Source organism: Charadrius vociferus, unplaced genomic scaffold (assembly GCF_000708025.1).
Source record: "Charadrius vociferus isolate BGI_N301 unplaced genomic scaffold, ASM70802v2 scaffold368, whole genome shotgun sequence".
NCBI lineage: Eukaryota > Metazoa > Chordata > Aves > Charadriiformes > Charadriidae > Charadrius > Charadrius vociferus.
This window is the reverse complement of record NW_009649714.1, coordinates 694,100-711,913: the sequence shown is the minus strand read 5'-3', so window position 1 is coordinate 711,913 and position 17,814 is coordinate 694,100. Positions and strand designations below refer to the sequence as shown.

The window sequence follows — 17,814 nt, the reverse complement described above, 5'->3', positions numbered from 1 at the left end:
AGTCCAGTTCTGCTGTTGTGTTCTCCGCTAACCTGCTGACAGTGAAATCTGTAAATCAACTGGTTTGCAATGGAGACGGGTCCAAACAAGAATGCAGAACTGAATATATCTGTTCGCCGTAGCTCCAGGGAAAGACAGGCTCCAGTACCGAACTTTGTGGTTCGGACCCTTTGTGAGCTAGAAGTTGCCACTTAACAAACATCGTACTTGCCAAACATTTCTCCCCCTGGCTGCTGCATCAATATGGACGTAGATCAAGGAATAGTATTTGTTATTTAATTCCTTTGCAAGGGCAGCACGACACATTTCTGGGGCATGCAAAGCAATTAAAATAGAAAAAAGACCGAAGTCTTCAATTCTGTTTTTCATTAGCACAGTGCAGTTCCATTCACTTCCTCCAGATATAGATGGGTTTAATGAGAAAATTAATCAAGCCTATGGTGTTCCTGCTCTTCAGTGGAAAACAGCAGCATGTCTGGTCTACCAGGTCATGATGCTCTTGTTACGGCTGGACTCTATCCCATGAAAATCCCGTTTCTTTTAAGGAGGGAGCCCGCATGACAACGTTGGAGCCTTTCCTCTTCCAACCTAGTCATGCGGCCTCGGCCATCGTCTGCTTTTGATAACACTGCAAATATGTCACAGATCCTTTCTTAACCTCAAGCCTTCAGCTGAGGAAGGGTGGAGAAGTATTGGGCATTATGACGAGTTTTCTTTAATTTAGCATAAAGTGGTGGACAACAGTTTTGTTTTGCTTGTTTGCAGGGCGTAGGCCTTTTTCTAGGCTGTGCTTTATTTATTTCTCTTCACATTGTGTTTTAAGTACTGTGCAAGCAGCAAGAACAATTGGGTGGGGGCTGATTATTATAATTATTTCCACTATTAGTAATTAAAACAAATACATCAGAAAGACAATTCATGTTATTTTTCAGCATGTGCTATCTCTTTCAGCCCTGCCAGATGTCATCACGGCAATTTCCATGCCAACATCTCAGTAAAGTACCCGCATTTTCAGCAAAAAAGGATTTTGCTGGGATTTTAGTCTCACCCCACTGCAAGGAAATCAGAGAAGCCTGCAACATCATGTATGCATAAAAATGGCCTAGGTGAGATTGTTGTTGTTGCTGTATCGCATTATTTATTAATACCTTTTTTTTCATAGGTTTATCCCTTGTTTTCTACATTTTGTTTAGCTTCCCCTCCTTTTCCTCTGGAATCAGACAAAACAATTATTAAGGCAAAAGGATGCTTCCTTTCTCAAATACGCTGAAATTGTATGTAGCCGTAATAAAATTTAAGTTGCAGGATCACGTAGGGAGACTCCTTGGTCCAGAACTGAAACGATTGTCTCCCAGACCTAAGTAAGAGTCTTTCTGACAGCAAAGCTCAGCAGAATGTCTGCCCCAGTTAACTCACACCTCTCCCGCATAGTCAACCAGCTCACCTGATATTTGCGAATGAATAAATAAAGGCACTTTCGGTGCAGTGACAGACAACAGGCAAAGGCAGTTAAGACAGGGGACAGTGGAAATCAACCTTAAAAACAGAAAGGAAAGGACATCTTACGTGGAGAAGGCATTGTTCTGTTTCTCACATCGGATCCCTTTGCAGTTGTTGGGTTCCTCCGAGGCACTGGTCTCATAATAAAAATAAAGCTGGTTCAGTCCATTGGCGAAAGCCAGAAGCACCAGACAGTAGATAAAAAGGAATTTAAGGATGTCTAGCAGCATGCGTCCCAGAGAAATCTGCAAGGGTCCCAGGTGTGAATTTGCTGTAAACAGGGATATGAGACGCAAGGAACTTAAAATGTTGGATATTGCAAAGAGGGCTTCTGCAATGAGAGTCGGGTGCCACATTTCCCATTCCTCCCTTGGACGAGAACCGTTATACTGAAAGAAATAACAAGGGTAGAAAAGTGAATTATGTTGTAATTACTCTGAGATAACTCGAAAAGTCACACCTGCTAATACTAATGCTTCACACGTATATACTAACCAGGTACTGGTGACACCAGAAGTACTTTTAAAATCCTAAGTCTCAGCCAGTGTCAGACTAACGTTTGGGATTCAGGATTGAAGCTGACTTGATCAGGGCAGAGACAGGTTTAATGATGCCTTCTTATGAACTCCCCCTACTAGGTTATGACCCCCTGCTATGTTGTGGGACCAGCTTTAGAGGTTTCTGGTATGTTGGGTGTTCTTAGCCTAAATTTAGAAAACAGGCCTTTTGAATTTTGACTTCACTGTTTGTGGGTTCTTCAGGTCCACAGGTTCATACAATCTCCTTTGCTTTCAACACATATGGGATTCAGATGGCCCTTTAGCAGGTTAAGGTCGGAAATTTCCAATTACCTTTTTTTCTTTTTCCTCCTAAATACAACTGCACATTCGAAACACTGCACATTCCAGGAAGAATGCGAGGGAGGGAGAAGGGAGGGAAGAAGGAAAGCAGTGAACATACAGAGTGGATGCATTCCTTCCCTAGTAATCTCAAAAAAGTGCCGACAGCCCAGAACCAAAATGCTTTCTTCATATTAATTTTCTTATTAGTTAATTTGTCACGGCAATTTTAGGCGAGTTGCTAAAGCAGAGGTCATAATTACAGCTGAAACACTGGATACGTTTGAGTGCATCAATTATAATATGAACTTGGTTTGTAATGTAACTATAAAAGCAGAAGCATTTTCTGGGCAAAGTGCAGCCAGATGCAAACAGGTAACAAAAGAGCTGGGTGTATAAATGTAACTACTCTGGCTTAACTACGCTGGCACAACAGAATGGAGTCAAAGACATTTTAACATCGAGAAATAATTGTCCTTTTAACATTTGTCTCTGCTCATTTAACATGTATAAAAAGGTAAAAATGTACTTGGAATAATGTAGCTAATAGTGTAGCCAGCATGTTTAGGACTCCTAAAATAATTTTTGTACCTTTCAAAAGTAAATGCTATCAATATCATACTGATGTATGAGTTTGCAGGGACTTTCTATTTAAATCTGAAGCTACAATACACAAGCTCACAATTTTTCCAAGGACACAGTTAAAAGCAAGTTGATATTTCAAACTATTTCTCTGTATGAAGGAGCTGAGACATGATACAAAGGCATTTCAGCGTGACCTCTGATTGCTTCTGACATTTCCCAACTGTTCTTTACTCCATGAACATCATGGCCTGAGTCTGTTAATTTGATTTGAAGATGGGTCTTAAAATGTTTACAAACAGGCAGACATGTTAACTTTTTGCCAGTATCCAGCAGTGGGGGCAGATGGTCGTGACCAGAAAGCTTCCCCTGCCTCGAAAATGGATTTGCACAGTTGTTCCCAATTCTCTGCTGCATTCTGGCTGGACACAGCAGCCCAGAGGCTCTCTGCTAGGGTTTAGCGTAGACTGCATGGAAAGGTATGTGAAAAGGTCATCTTCATCTCACATCTATTTTTAAAGCAACTTGTTAGGGTCATATTTTGACCCTCTGTAAACTGATGGTATATCCTTGCTTGGAAAACAGTAGTCTCTTCAGAGCAGCCCGGCACCATAGGTAACAGAGAAACAGATGCTTTCGGAGGTGCCTAATGAAGCTGGGTATCTGGGAAGGCTGGAGGTGTTTGAGTTAGGCATCAGAAGATGAAACACAGCAGAGATGTATACAGAATAGTACAAATAAGTTACACCAGGCAGTCACATTTACCCTTTCTCATTACATGATAATTAAATGCAGCAAATGAAAACTGATTAAGGAAGTATTTTTACCCTATAATTAGCCTGGAGATTTCATTGGTATCGGTCAGGTCTTGGAACCAGTCAAATCAAGAAAAAATAGTCTCCACGTAAAAACGAGGATGGAAAACATTAGTGTCAGGATGCAATTTATTTTTGCTGTTATTTGGCAGAAAGCTAAATGTAATCCTTTGAAGTGTTAGAATATGGTATATTGGCACATATACCAGCCTTTTCCAGCTTGGGGCTGTTCTATAAATAACAAAAACCTTTACAAGTCATGTTGCAAAAGGTTTTGAAGCCATTATCAACGTTATAAATCCTCATGTTTCAGAGCTTACTGCAACCTCTAAGTGACACAGGTCAGAAGGGAACTTGTGTGAGCATGCTGTTTCAGAACTAATCTGATATAAAATTTTATGCACCTCTCAGAATTGTCTGACATTGGTTCTCGTCAGGAGCAGACCTTATTAGGTCAGCCAGGTTTAATCCAAGTGGGTCTGATCTGTACTCAAACAGATATATTCCTGTAAGCATTCTTTTGTGTGCTGGCATGTAGGTCTTTGTAGCTAGCCTGTAAGTTTCTGTGGTTCTTACATAAACAAAGCTGCACTTCCTTTCTCGGTGTGGTTTGGCTATGAGTTTAAATCTCAGTATGCGACTCTGTAAATCCGTGGATGCACAGCTCTTCTCGTAATTTGTGTGTGAGAAAGAACAAGACTGTTAACATTGTAAGATTTGTTTGTGAACCTTATGATTTCCAGCCTTTTTTTTTCTTTTTTCCGTATTGCTCACAGTTTAAAGACCAACCTTTCAAGTCTCTAATTTCCTCACTGGTTCTGAATGTTGGGAGAAAAAAGACATAATCTGTGCCTGCTTTGATGCTGTTACAGAGCTGCCTCTTCAGGGACCAGCAACTATCTTAAAGCTTTTCCCTTTGAAAAACTTACTTACCGCTACGCAGCCTTCTGGATTTTAAAAAGGCCCCATAGCAGGACTGCTTGCTAAAGAGTTTTTCATAAAAGCCTTGCCATTTTGGAGTCAATGAGCTTTGTGACATTTTCTTCTCTTTTCCTCTCTGCCTGTGTACATGCCAGGGCGAGGCTAAACACGGTTGCTTGGGGGAAGTGCTCGTCCTGGTTATTAGGAGGTGGGCTAAAAGAAGTAGTACCCTTCTACCAGGGCAAAACCAACACAGCAGCACAGCAAAACTAGAAAGTGCATTAGTGGCCAAGGAGCAGACTCCAGTTACTTGATCTACACCTGAGTAATTACACAAACTATAGTGAATTTACTGCTGATTCATACCAAGAAAAGAATTGGGCCACGCATGCAGCTCCAACTGAAGTCAAAGAGAGCCACTGCATAAGGAAGTTTGCAGGAGGCCATCTGCGTCTTGTCTGTGTCTTTGAAAAAGCGAGACAGAAGGAAAGTGCTTCAGGCCGTCCTCTGGCTTCAAAACATGTGCATACGCTAACTTGGAGCATCAGAAGTGTATAAATGTGGAAGGTGCTTTTGAGGATGAGCTCTGATGTGCATTCTCACCATAAATGAAACATGACAGCGAAGAATCTACATGGTGTTAAAGCTCCAGCGTGCTCCTTTGTCATTTCCTTGCCTATAGTTTAAAATTATATATTGAAGAGAGGAAGTTGACTCCTTTATATCAGATGGAAGCTTCCTACCAGCTGGCTTGCTTTTCTTAGTAGACTTTTCACAAACTTCTGATTAGTAATCTACAGATCTGTAGGATTACAGATTATAAAACTTGGCTGTCAATGTTTTCAGATAACCCTGTTGTTGTTTTTCTTTTACTGTTTTATTTTAAAATCATGTTTTCACTACATCTAGCATTGCTGAAAGAGGTCCAGTGTCAGTAGGGAAAGCAAAACATATCTTTGGCAACTGAGTAGCTACAAAATGGACAGCAATCGGGGAAACTTCTACCCAATGCCCAAACAATCTACTTCAGTCTTAATCAGAGTCAGGATGAGAAGGATGATCGTTCCCCAAACAAATTAATAAGCCTTCCAGGTGAATTTTCAAAACTGGACTGCTTGAAAAGCAACTATTCTGTTTAACCTATAATTTTGACTTTGACAGTTTCTACCCTGTGTACTACAGTTCTCACGAGCAAGTTACGAATTCCCTCTCCCAAGTTACTGTACCTTTACGTAGGCAACAATTTTAAGGGAGATAGTTGCAAGATAAAGGGAGTTCATTGCAAAATCCATCAGATTCCACCAGTCATGTACATACTCATTGAATCCACCATCCCACATTTCCTTGATTTCTCCCCAGATAAAACCTGTAGAAAGAAAGAGAGTTCATTGTCATGAGGAGGTATTATTTGCCATTAAAGCACTGTGTATATCTGATGTAATAAAAGACAATTCTAAATTAACAGCTTGGAAAAAATGTCTCATCCCTCCTGTCTTCTATGAAGTATAATACTGCTGATTATGAGACATTTTACAACTCTGAGGGGAATGTAGTCTAGAGAGATACGAAAAAGACCGAGGTTTCCTATCCAGGGCTCCAGATACACACACAAGGAAACTGCTTGAAACATATGTTAATTATAACTAGTATGAGTAGATTGGCTTAGATGAAATATGTTCCACATGAATAAACTATTTAAGCAACTGCATTTTGTATAGTTTCTAATAGATCGTCTGCTCTCATAGACACTATAAGTAATTCATTGCTCAGTTGGACTGTACTGATTTTTTTCTGACTTTTTTTGCAGAACGTGCAACACCAGTACCAGCTTCCACGTGCCAGTACATTTCCGCCCTGACCTGGAAATATCACACCAAAGAAGGAAGAAGTAAATTCATTCTCTATGCTCAGCCACTGTATTTGTGCATTTTGCTGCACAAAAAGCCCATGGGGGCTATTTGCGAAAAAAGGTAGGTGTCAGCATGCAAAAGGGCACCGCAGCCTGGCATCGCCTATCTCAGCAATGACTCACCTAATGGCAGATATGGGTATGGCTTTAGCGAGGTGAATATTTGTTCCCAGAGCCCATCATCTCAACTCTGAAATGCCTTCTGGTAATAATCTTTGGCACTTGCTAACTGTCGCTATACCTCCTTGCAGCTGGAGGGGTGAGGGGCAGCTTCTCAAGTTCATTACCTGACTGCTAAACTCACTGGGCGTACCATTCTAATTTTAAATAAGTTTATTATACGTCCTTAAATGTCCTTTATTATAGAACTGTTTAATTATTTTTGGGAGCCTAAGTCCAATAAAAAAGCGAATGGCAGCCAGGCTCCTTCCTCACCTACATGCTTCTGAGAATGTCTTCAGAGCCCCCAGATATTTTGAATTACCCGGTTTACAACTTCATCCGTGAATGAAGACGTGAAACGTGAAAAAAACAAACCAACAAAATACACTTCCAGGTGCATTATCAATATAGTTACCCAAATTGCTGCCCGTAACTAACCACAGGATACTGCAGTGGTCACTGAAATGCTACTTGCAACTCAAGTTTTAGGACCTGAAAGTTCAATCTGAAGAGCAGATAATGTTGAAGTGAACTGCTGCAAATATCCAAATATCAATCTGAGCTCTTCAGCTGCCAGCCGGCAGGTCAATGGTCAGGAAAGCATAATGTCAAGGCCAATAAGGTAATTTTATTACAGCTGCCTCCAAATCTTTGCATGCATACAAAAACATAAAATAAATCAATGGAGAGGAGCCTGTTGAAGAACTCATACACTGTATTTATAGTGAGTTATCACTGCTGGTTACTATAGTTACAGCAATGCTGTGTGTGCCTGTTCTCTCTCTCCTTTTATAGCGGAGATATTTCTTAAATAATAACCTTTAATCTGGTGAAACTGTTCTAATTTCTCCATTTAATAAACAGTCCCACAATATCCCTATTTGTCTGAAACCAAGGAACTCAAAAAGAAGAGCAGACAGCTGAAAGAGGTGATTTTGAAAGGGTGTTTTCCATGGATTATCTTTCTCTTATCTGCAAATCAACTTTCCTGAAATGCCTACCATTTCCCTCAATTTTAACCATGCAGTTAAGGACGAAGTGAAGAGATCTGCTAAGCTCAGAAAAGCCATTTAACCTTCTCAGCTTATTCTGAAGTTTCTACCGACGCATGGACATTAGTGCCATAGATCAGTTTAATAAGATAATGAGGCTTGAGTTACCATGTGTATGTTGTGGTAGAGCTATGCAAGGAGCAAAGTGCCCTCGGTCACGATGGAAAGTGATTTGTCAACATGTTTGCAACTCTTACGTTCTTTCCATCAGCAGTTTTCGGTTTGGCACAGGGAACAGCTAGGTTTCTTCAGCACAGAACCAGCCTGATCCACAGCCACCACAGAACCGAGGAGCTGGGTGATCCCAGGAGCGGGGAGACACAGGAGGTGAACCCATGAGAAGCACTGAGAAGCCGTAAGGAGAGCTCCAGAGACTGAGCTTTGTGAGAGATGTCCTCACAAAGCATCGGTGTGGCTTTCTGGACCACTGACCGCCTACTAGAGAGTCACAATTCACTGTTACCCGACTGCTGGGGTTCTGCACTGACCTGACCCGGGCTATATGGACCGAGGCTAGAAAGGTGTGCAAATCACTGCCTGTGACCATGCCTCCTGGTGACCAACCAGCTCACAGTGGTGCTACGTGTTAATGGCACAGCAAGGGAGATGGGGGTTTAATTAGAGGGGAGATCACGCTTCTAGCGGAGCCCACAGGTTTGCACTTGCTGTTGTGTTGGAGCTCAGTTTAAAAGGGTAAATACTTCTCTCTCATCAAAAATATATCCAACCATGCTTCTCTGCTCTTCTCCTTTAGTGGCCCTATCCCATCCCATCTCACAACCTCACCTGTACATCCTGCCCTCAGGAACATAGACACCTCCTTTTCTTCACAGTTGTGGTTGCCCAAGCCAGATCAGAATAAGAGCCTCACGTTTAACCTTCTGATAATAAATACTCCCCCCTTCTCCTGCATATATTAGAGATCTCAATATTGATTTGGTCAGTGTTTATCAGCAGAGAGGCATAAGGAAGAGTGAGATTTATTTTCCCTTTTCTGCCTTCCTGTACGCTATTTGGGAGTCTGGGAGCCCAGGAATAAACAGTCCTGGAACCTGCACACTGGCTCCAGGAGCAGACCAGTGAGAAGGCGAAAGAAGAGGCAAGGCGGGCTCTCGGCGCTGCCTCCTGCCGCGTACCAGCCAGCAGAACTAAGCCAGCGTGAGAAGTGACACTATTTGTTACTAGCATGACCCAGAAGCTAATTCCTAACCCGTTCCTCACATGGAGCGTGGGGGAGGCAGGGACAGAGCTGTGTCTCCTGCAGTTTACTCGGGGTCACGTCTAAAGGCATGTCAGATGGCAACATGAACAGCAGAAAAGCCTGAGGCCAACGGGATCTGTTGTTCCAGAAGGAGCCCAGCTGTTTCATGCAGTTACTGAAGCTGGCTGCCAAATCTCTCTACATGCTGCTGATGCTGAGATCGGGAATGAGTCTCCACACAGTTGCCACGGGTGCGAGTCAGGCGACTGTGGCTCAGGCATTCTTGTGTTTCTGATTTACCTAGAACCCAGGGCAGGATCATCCACTCCACGATGGTGGGAGGTGGTCCCTGCATGTGAAGGTCAGTCCTGACGATGTGCTGCGATGCCAGCAGGAGCATGAAGAGGAAGGTTAGGTAAGAGCCGGTGTGGCAGATAAACTTTATAAATGGCTTTTTAATGAACAGTCCCAGCCTGCTCTTCGGTGCAATCAGATATGCCACGGATAGCACAGGAAATAGCAGTCCAATGGTGACACAGGTCAAGAGTTTTACTGCCCAGTGTTTCCGTCTCCATCCTGGAAAACCGTCATACCAAAGTGTTGCTAGTAGCTGCTGGCAGTTTGGCTGAGCAACAAACTGAGGAGGAGAAAAAAAGAAAGATTATTGCTGACTGGTACTTCATGTGCACTCCCCCTCACGTATGTGTTAGAGCCCACACAGACTCTCATATTATGTTTGGGGCTGGCTATGGGGTGGAAAAGCATATTTTGGAGACAGAGTGAAGAAAGGAGGGAGATTTCACTCTTATTTTTCTGCAGAGGATTTAAGATGCCTTCTATAAGTTTTTTTCTATTTGAAGCATCCTTATGTAGATCAGTCACTCACCACACATGAAGCCTTGTGCAAAAGTGATACAACGAAAATTACTACGAGCTTTTCCTCTTCCCATGTGTTTCTGTTTCAGCACGCATCTTTGCAGAATGTTTCAGGTTTCGACTGTCTCAAACAAATCACTGTCAGCATCTTTAAGAAGTGACTAAAAAATGAGACGGGGGGAAAAGGTGTAAAGCTCTGAGAGTGTGTGTGAGAGAGGGAGAGAGAACGTCTCCAGTGTGTGGGGTGCTGCACGTGGTTTTGTGCAAGGAGGCAAAGGAGCATATGTGTGTGTGGGATGGGATGGGCATGAGACAGCATGCGGTAATGGAAAGTTCAGCCAGGTGACATCTGTTGGGAAGCAGGACAGCACACTTGTAAGCGTGCCTCGCTAGTGAGGAAGAGAGCAGTTGTAAAATGTAAGAGATTAAGAAGAGGCAAAAAGAAACCTTTGATCACGGTACCAAAAGTGACACTTGAAAATCTACTTTCACTCTGTAAAAAATAGCATTATGATGGTGATTTATTGCATCTCAGTGACTCCATACCAGACATGCTCAGGTTGCAACTACTTCAGACTGTTTTAATACCTAACAGCCTTTGGAATTTCACACTCAAGCCAAAATATTTCTGGTCTATGCCAGAAGGCTTTATGTTCCCCATTATACCTGGACAGCCCCATGGTTTTCAAAACTTATCTGAGCCATTGCTACTTAGAGATATCTGCAAGACCAAGACATCTGTGTTTTTCTTTACATATTTGATTTCTAATCCATCTTATTGAAATTATACTTCTGATCTACTAAATTCAGATTTCTCACCGGGCTCTGCAAGTTAAAAAAAAAACCCTCAACTTTTGTTCTGAGGTTGCCTGTTAGACTTCTGCTGTAGTTAAATCAGAAAAAACTGTCCTGGAATGGATACAGTTATTCTGTATGAAGAGATTTCTGTAACAATATCACTACATCTATGACCAGACACAGCTGTATCAGAAAGCGTCACGCTTCCAGTGGACACAATAATACTAGCAGCAGGTATCAAGGACCTCTCTTAAAAAGGAGACCCAAAGCGGTGAGTAACCTGAAGATGACAGTACTGTTTATTACACTTGGCTCGTCTATATTTAAAAGGGATCTCTGGGAGGGGGAGTGCCACCACACTCTTCTTCCCCCAAGGGAAGATTTTTATCAGGCAAAGCACTCTTCCACCACTACAATTTAAACCAGCTCTTGGAAGGACTGTGTCCCGGTAGCAAAGGGACCGGCTTCTGAGTACAAGAATGCCCATCTTACTGTTTTGCCATCCCAAATTGAGGTGATTTTTTTCGACCCTGGCAGAAGCTCCTATGTAGACGCTACTGCACTCGGTGCAGACATGGTCGGGGCTGATACTGGATCAGTGAGCTCACGTCCATCTATGAGACAGCTGCAAGGCTCTTCTCATCATGTCTAATGCGTTTGTACCTAGAACTTCCCATAGGTCTTAGTCACCAGGAGATCAGATTTGGTGTGAAAGAGACAAGTTCTTAATATAAGCTTTAGCACGTGCCCATATCTTTTGAATATTCGTTCACTGCTTGAAACCGCCCAATATTGGGAGGACTTTTCACGCGCAGTTCTGGGAGTGCTCTGTGCAAGCAGAGCGCTATCACTGCCATGTTCAAAATGACTAAACCAAGGTCAAGCAAAAGGAGAAATTAGTTGCTCGGTCTGATAAAGTAATTCATTTCTGTAGGTATTTTTAGATTTTGTTAATATATTTTATATGCTGTAACCGGCTGTTTATATCAGAAGCAGACCATTTTTGGACTAGGTAGTTCAAATATATGGACTGACCAAAATTAGTATTGAAAATAAGATCTCCAAGAGGAATATCTGGCATTTATAAGGCTGGATGTTTATGTGTTATTACTATAATAAACATGACTGCTGAGTCTAATGTACAAGTGACACTGTGCTCCGGAGGGCATCACAAATGAAAACCAGAAACGCATTGGATTTGGAATCAACCTACATACACATGCATGCAGCGGAAGCTGGAAAATAGTTGATATAGTGATGACCTCCAGAAAAAGCCAAGACCTATTGCCTGTGACGATCAGAAAATGTTATTGTAAAACTCCAAGTCTGGGGACAGTGATGAAAGAAACAATTCTATAGAAGCTGAAAAAACCTTTGAGCATCGATTGTCATTTGGTTGGTTGGTTTTTAATCTATGATTTCAGAAGGTTCAGCGCATTATGTCTAAAAACTGGAAGAAACAGAAGGTTACACTGCTATATTTTCTCACTTAAGATCACAAACAGGAGCTGTGACCGGATGTGTTCTGCAGTAATTTACATGGTAATAGGTACTGCTGTTTTTCAGAGATGAGGTACAACTTTTTCTTTTTTTTTGGGGGGGAAGGAAAATGTATAAACACATTTTCTCGTTATCACATATGATAGAAGTCTCTAAGGGGAGAATAAAGCTGTTTTTCCCTTGAGTCAAAGTCAGAGTCATTTGAGAAATCAAATGACTATATGTTCCTCTGGTTGCTGTGCAACTTGCAAGCATCTTAAAAGTGCCTCTTCTCTGCCTAATAGCTCATTTCTAAAATCTGTTTTCTGTGTTGTATCTGAAGTTAGTTCTTCAAATGGAGAGAAATTCACATATCATGAAAGAGCAGCTTTAAAGACCAGTTTGGCAAAAGGGAGTGGAAATGGAAAAAGCCATCAAATTTTCGAATCAAGCCCATCCCAACCTCACTGAAAATGGCCTAAGGGAAATTTAAGCACACCGCAGAAAGAAACTCTCCTTAATGTCCCAAACCATCAAATGCTGCCGTTATGAGAAGTAAGGCTAAGCATTTACCAACGTAGGGTTTTACTAGCTTGTGTTAGTCCAACTTACTATTCACAGATTTAAATTAAGTAAGTACTGCAGCTTAGATCTCAGGTAGTGCAAAGACTGCAGCTGGCTGAAAAACAAAATTTCCAGGGTGTAGAAACACTGAAATTCTGCATTATAATGAAGAAGTCAACTAAGCTCTTGGTGTACTGCCTAAGGAGCCAATTGCTTCTCAGTAACTTTGTGTTAACTTCAAAGAACACAGAAACTAGCTATTTCCCTAGGTAGTCCTGTGAATGTGGCCTCATCTTTGCTTCTAGGTGTTAAACCATTCATTGACTAGACAAACCACTGAATGCTCAACTCATTAAAGATCATCTAGGAGTCATACTGCTAAATCAATGCACATAAAATAGAAAACCATGAAAAAGCTCTTCTTTAGCCCCTTTAGGTGTGAAGTAGCCTGAAACTGTAATGATATTGTTGAACTTCCGTTATCATCCATAATGTCAAATTCCTTCATAAAGTTAAGGAAACAATCTTATTTCTACTTTGCAAATAGACAGAACTGAGATCTGGAAAAGCAAGTTGACGTCTCCGACACTACTTATGCCAAGGCTTTTCCTGAGTACAAGTTCAATTTCCATGAAAGTAGGGTCTCAAATATGTTTTTTCACCTTTTTGCAAAGCGTTTCATTTGCTGTAGATAGAAATAGTGCATGTGTATATCACAGTCTTTTATAATTTCACATGAACATACTGAATGTGACAGGATTTGTTATCAGCTAAAGTTTCTGCACAGCAAAAAGGAGAGATCGTGATCATTAAAAAAACTGCATATTGTCCCAGTTTTGTAGATGGTCCAGAATCAAAGGCAGATGTACTGTACCAGAAGCTCTCGATTTCTTTAAGAAGATGAGCATATGACTTGCAAACAGTGTATTTCTCCAATGCATAACAAGCATGGTATCAAGCATTCTTTTCAAGGACTGCCGCATTACAGGAGCCTCCAATATCTCTATTACAAATGGCAGCACAAGACATCATCCCACAGACATGATGGAGAATGTTCTGACAGCTGCATTAAGGAAAAGAAATGCTTCCAAAAGGTGGCATTTATAGTCAATTCAGCTCATGTATGAACCAAACATTCAATGCTATGAAGCCTGTGGTAGCACTGGTGTAACATTGTCCAGGATTGTCCCTACCTGTAGACAAAGCCTGTAGATGTATTTCTGGGGGAGGTAATCCAAAGAGAGAGCTCCTTCTCCATTACCTGTTGAGCAGGACCTGTCCCTAGCTGAAGATACAGTTCACTTAATGACTAGGAGATAAGATGCAACTCAGAGTACCTTCTTGTGAGGACACCACTGCGTGGGCAAGACGCTCAGCGTCCTGGCTCCTGAAAACGGGCATAAGTATCTTTGCCCTTCCAAGAAGTGAGATCAGCAACTTCAGTCATGGTTGGGAAGCACTTTGAGGGTAGAGGCTACTGCAATACAAAGTCTTTTTTGTTCTCTCTTTCTTCTTCCAGTCTTGCCAGGGTCTTTGTGTAACATTTGGCTTGCAGCTGGATTGTGCTATTAGAGAATTTCATTTTCAATGTTCATCATACTCATTGTCACCTGATCCTCTACCAAGGGGAAAATTTTTAAGGGAAAAAAGCAGCTGCTGGATGGAGTGTCTTTTTCTTAATATCTGATCTTTACTGATATTTTTATGTCACCTAAATTCTACTTCTGGGGAATTAAATGCTTTCTGCATGCTGTGCCATTAATATAAATATCAAACACAGAAATTATGTTCCACCCCCCCTCCCCTTGTCTATGGGGAAATCCCTTATCTCTCACAGTCATAAGTAATTTAGAATCAGACACAGATGGGCTGAGATGTGAATGCCTCGGGGAGCAACTGAACCAGCTCCCTGATAGACATCACAGGGGCTGAGCACAGTAGCTCTCTGCGTTTATTCTGATTATCGTGATGGCTGCCAACAGGCTCTTCTGTTTGGAGTTTGTTGGAGTTCTTTTCTGTACTCTTGCTGCGGATGGTGATAGTGAATGCTCTTCATAGATGAATAAGCACTAATTTGTAACTGCTGAGCCCTGTGTTAATAAGCAGGACCGAGTTCTTCTATCAGTCAGCTACATCGGCTCCCAATGAGGTTACCACTGAGAGCCAAACGTGGCATGGGAGCCATGAAATTAACTTTAGTTCCCCTCGCTGACACTCATTTCAATAGGTTCGATCTCACCAACAGCACTGTATCCCACAGCATCTGAAACATGGCAGCTGAATACCTGCACGGTTACTGTGTTTGGGGGTATCGTCCTATGCCGCTGCGCTCTGCAATTAAAGCTATTTTGGCTTTGAAAAGGCAGATTTTCACATGAACTGAGCAAGATTTTGCAGTCTGCGGACAATCAGGCAACTGCAGTGTCTGACGTAGTTGCGTAAATATGTATTTTAACTAGATCTGTACAGAACATAGATTTTGTGTGAATCCAATTCTATAATGCAAAGGATAAATGCCGGTGCCATTCTCCACTCAGTAGAAAGCTCTGTCCCATCCTGCGGAGGTACCACCTCGCATCCTCTCTCTAGCACACTGAAGGGAGATGTCTCTGAAGGCACACGTTTTCCCCCGGGCTGGCAAGCACGGTGTGGCCAGGCAGGGCTGGGGGCAGCAGGTCTGTGCCTCTCTCCATCCGAGGTCGCTACCAGGCTGACCTACCCAGGCACCGACGTACCTACCCCTGCGCCCCCCATCAGTACAACTGCAGATGGACTGAGGAGAGCACAGCCTTTCTTACTTGAATTTTCACAATCAATTGGCTGGAATTTCTTTCCTCCCATGAAGATATAAGAAACTTACACTGTCAGTCCTACCAGAGGCTTGGGTTTATCAACCAATGCCAAACCTTAATGTCTTAACCCACAAAGCTTAATACACACTGTCCAATCGCCCACACGTCCTGTAACACTTGGCACAATGTCAACAGGTATATGGATCACATTGTGCAATGAAGTGATCCTCTTTACTCTAACTTCGACTTCAGGAACATGAAATGGCATGCAAAGAAATGAACTTTTTAAATCCACCTTCTTCCTGCACTCCCGAATCCTGCAGATGCTCCTGCTCAGAACCAAGTAGCACAACACGCTTCCAGCTCAACAAACTACTCTGTCTCCATTTCACACCAAGGATGGCATCTTCTCAGGAAGAAAGGAAATGCGGTTGTTCTATCAGCTTTATTTCTCTTAAAGGAAACTCCAGTGGGCAGTACTCAAAGAGCTACATTTCTAAATCAGCCCAAGACAGAAGAGAGGAATTATCTGTGGCCTAATTTGATGTCAGGTGCAGAGAGCCAGTACACCCTATGAGATCAGATAGTCTACATAAGAAACACCAGCCTCCTCAAGTTTGCAGTGTTGCGAACAGTGAGATGAATAAGAAAATCCTCTTTTGTAGCAGGTTTCTTTTTAAAGTTCAACCTTGTTAATGACTGCAAAGTTATTTACATTCTGCTGCTGAAGTGTGAGTTGCAGAGGGTAAACACCTAATGGTTGTTCATCCTGTTAATTAAGTACTTTCTGCAACAGGAAAAAAAAAAGGAAGAAATGAGACAAAGAAGTTGGAGGGGAGGCTGTGTAACGCAGGGAAAAGGGACTACAGCTCAACAGTCCTCATCAGGCACTTCCAAGAGATAGTAGTTTCTTCTCAGGAAAATATAGGATGAATATCCTATCAAAACCACAGCTGCTACTCACATGGCTGTTACTAACAGTGAAGCACTGATGCAAATCCAAATGGCAGTCATTCCTGCCATTAGGAAGATCACTAGCTGAGCTGGAAGAGTCCTTCAAGAAAACCAGGTGCTACCCAAATTGCTCAATCCCTCTGCTGGTGAATAAAACAAACTCCAGATCCTCCACAGATGAACATATGGCCTCAAATTATACAGAATTTTGTCTAATCTGTTCTTAAAATATTTTAAGTGATGATGAAACATGAATCTTAACTAAAGGTCTCCTATCCATAACACATCTCTTGATGGTAGCAGACATGAACTCAGCTTAAACAGTAGCAAATGGAAATTCACCAGTGATGTGAATGCTGGCAAAAGGAAAGACTGAATAAAAGCCTGCTCTACTCTAAAAGCCTGCTACAGTTCCATGAAAATTCATATTTTCACAAATTTATGTTGGATTGGCTTAAATATTTAAATAAAAGAGGTCCCACATATTCTAGGACAAAGGCAGAGCCTTGCAAATCTGGGGTACCTACCCATGGATGAAGCAATTAACAAAGGATTTAAGCTTGACATGAAATCCATCTCTACTCAGAGCGCTTAAACATGTGTTTAGCTATAGATTTGTATTTATGGCCTGTGTCAGCAGGATTTAAGTGCAGGCATAAATTCTGCACTGAGTAAAGGCAAGCTGCTGAAGGGTGCTTCTGGAGGCCATCCTCTCTTAGCAAACACCCCACCAGGACGCGGTTCCTCTGGGTCGGACCCTGAGCAAGAGTCCAGACATAAGCAAAACTTTTCAGCATTTATTTTAGCAGACAGCAGACTACAGTTGATCAATAAATTCCTGGAGGATGTGTTTCAGCACATGTTCCAGGATACAGTTCTGTTACAAAGATTAAGTAGGTATAGGCTGAGTTTCCAAAGGCAGAGTGCTGCAGTGCAAACAAGTGCTGAGTATGAGTGATATACCTAAGAGAGAGTCAGTTAATTCACACCACACTAACTGGTTTCCAAAAGCTGAACAGGGGATATCGGACACATCCTACAGAAGCACTGAAAAAACACGCAGGCTAAAAACTGTTTGGAGACAAATGTTGCAGAGTTTCCTAAGTGCTCTTGCAGGCAGCACTTCAAGAGTTACAGATCTCGCAAATGAATACCAGGAGCTCTCACAGGCTTTAGCTGAAGTGGAGAAGGTATTGACTTTGAAGTAAAAGGCTGGGTTTAGTCTCCCTAGTGAATTTCTAACATTTACATTAAATAAGTGATAAGTAAAGCAAACATGGGAATTTTAAAAGTCATTCACAAGTATTTTTAAATACGTAGCTACTTTACCCTATTAGTGTTACTAAAAAGTTCTAAAAATATTTTTCGTT

At 41.9% G+C, this 17,814-nt stretch overlaps 1 protein-coding gene across 1 annotated transcript in view; it reads right to left on the bottom strand.

Moving 5' to 3' along the window:
* Positions 1–17,814, bottom strand: part of TRPC5 (transient receptor potential cation channel, subfamily C, member 5) — a 65,574-nt gene that overhangs the window by 22,800 nt on the left and 24,960 nt on the right. The window contains exons 3-5 of the mRNA XM_009890721.1: positions 9,282–9,618; positions 5,884–6,023; positions 1,567–1,889 (exon numbers count right to left, since the gene is read on the bottom strand). Of these exons, the coding sequence (XP_009889023.1) occupies positions 1,567–1,889; positions 5,884–6,023; positions 9,282–9,618 (800 nt within the window). The remainder of the gene's footprint in view (positions 1–1,566; positions 1,890–5,883; positions 6,024–9,281; positions 9,619–17,814) is intronic.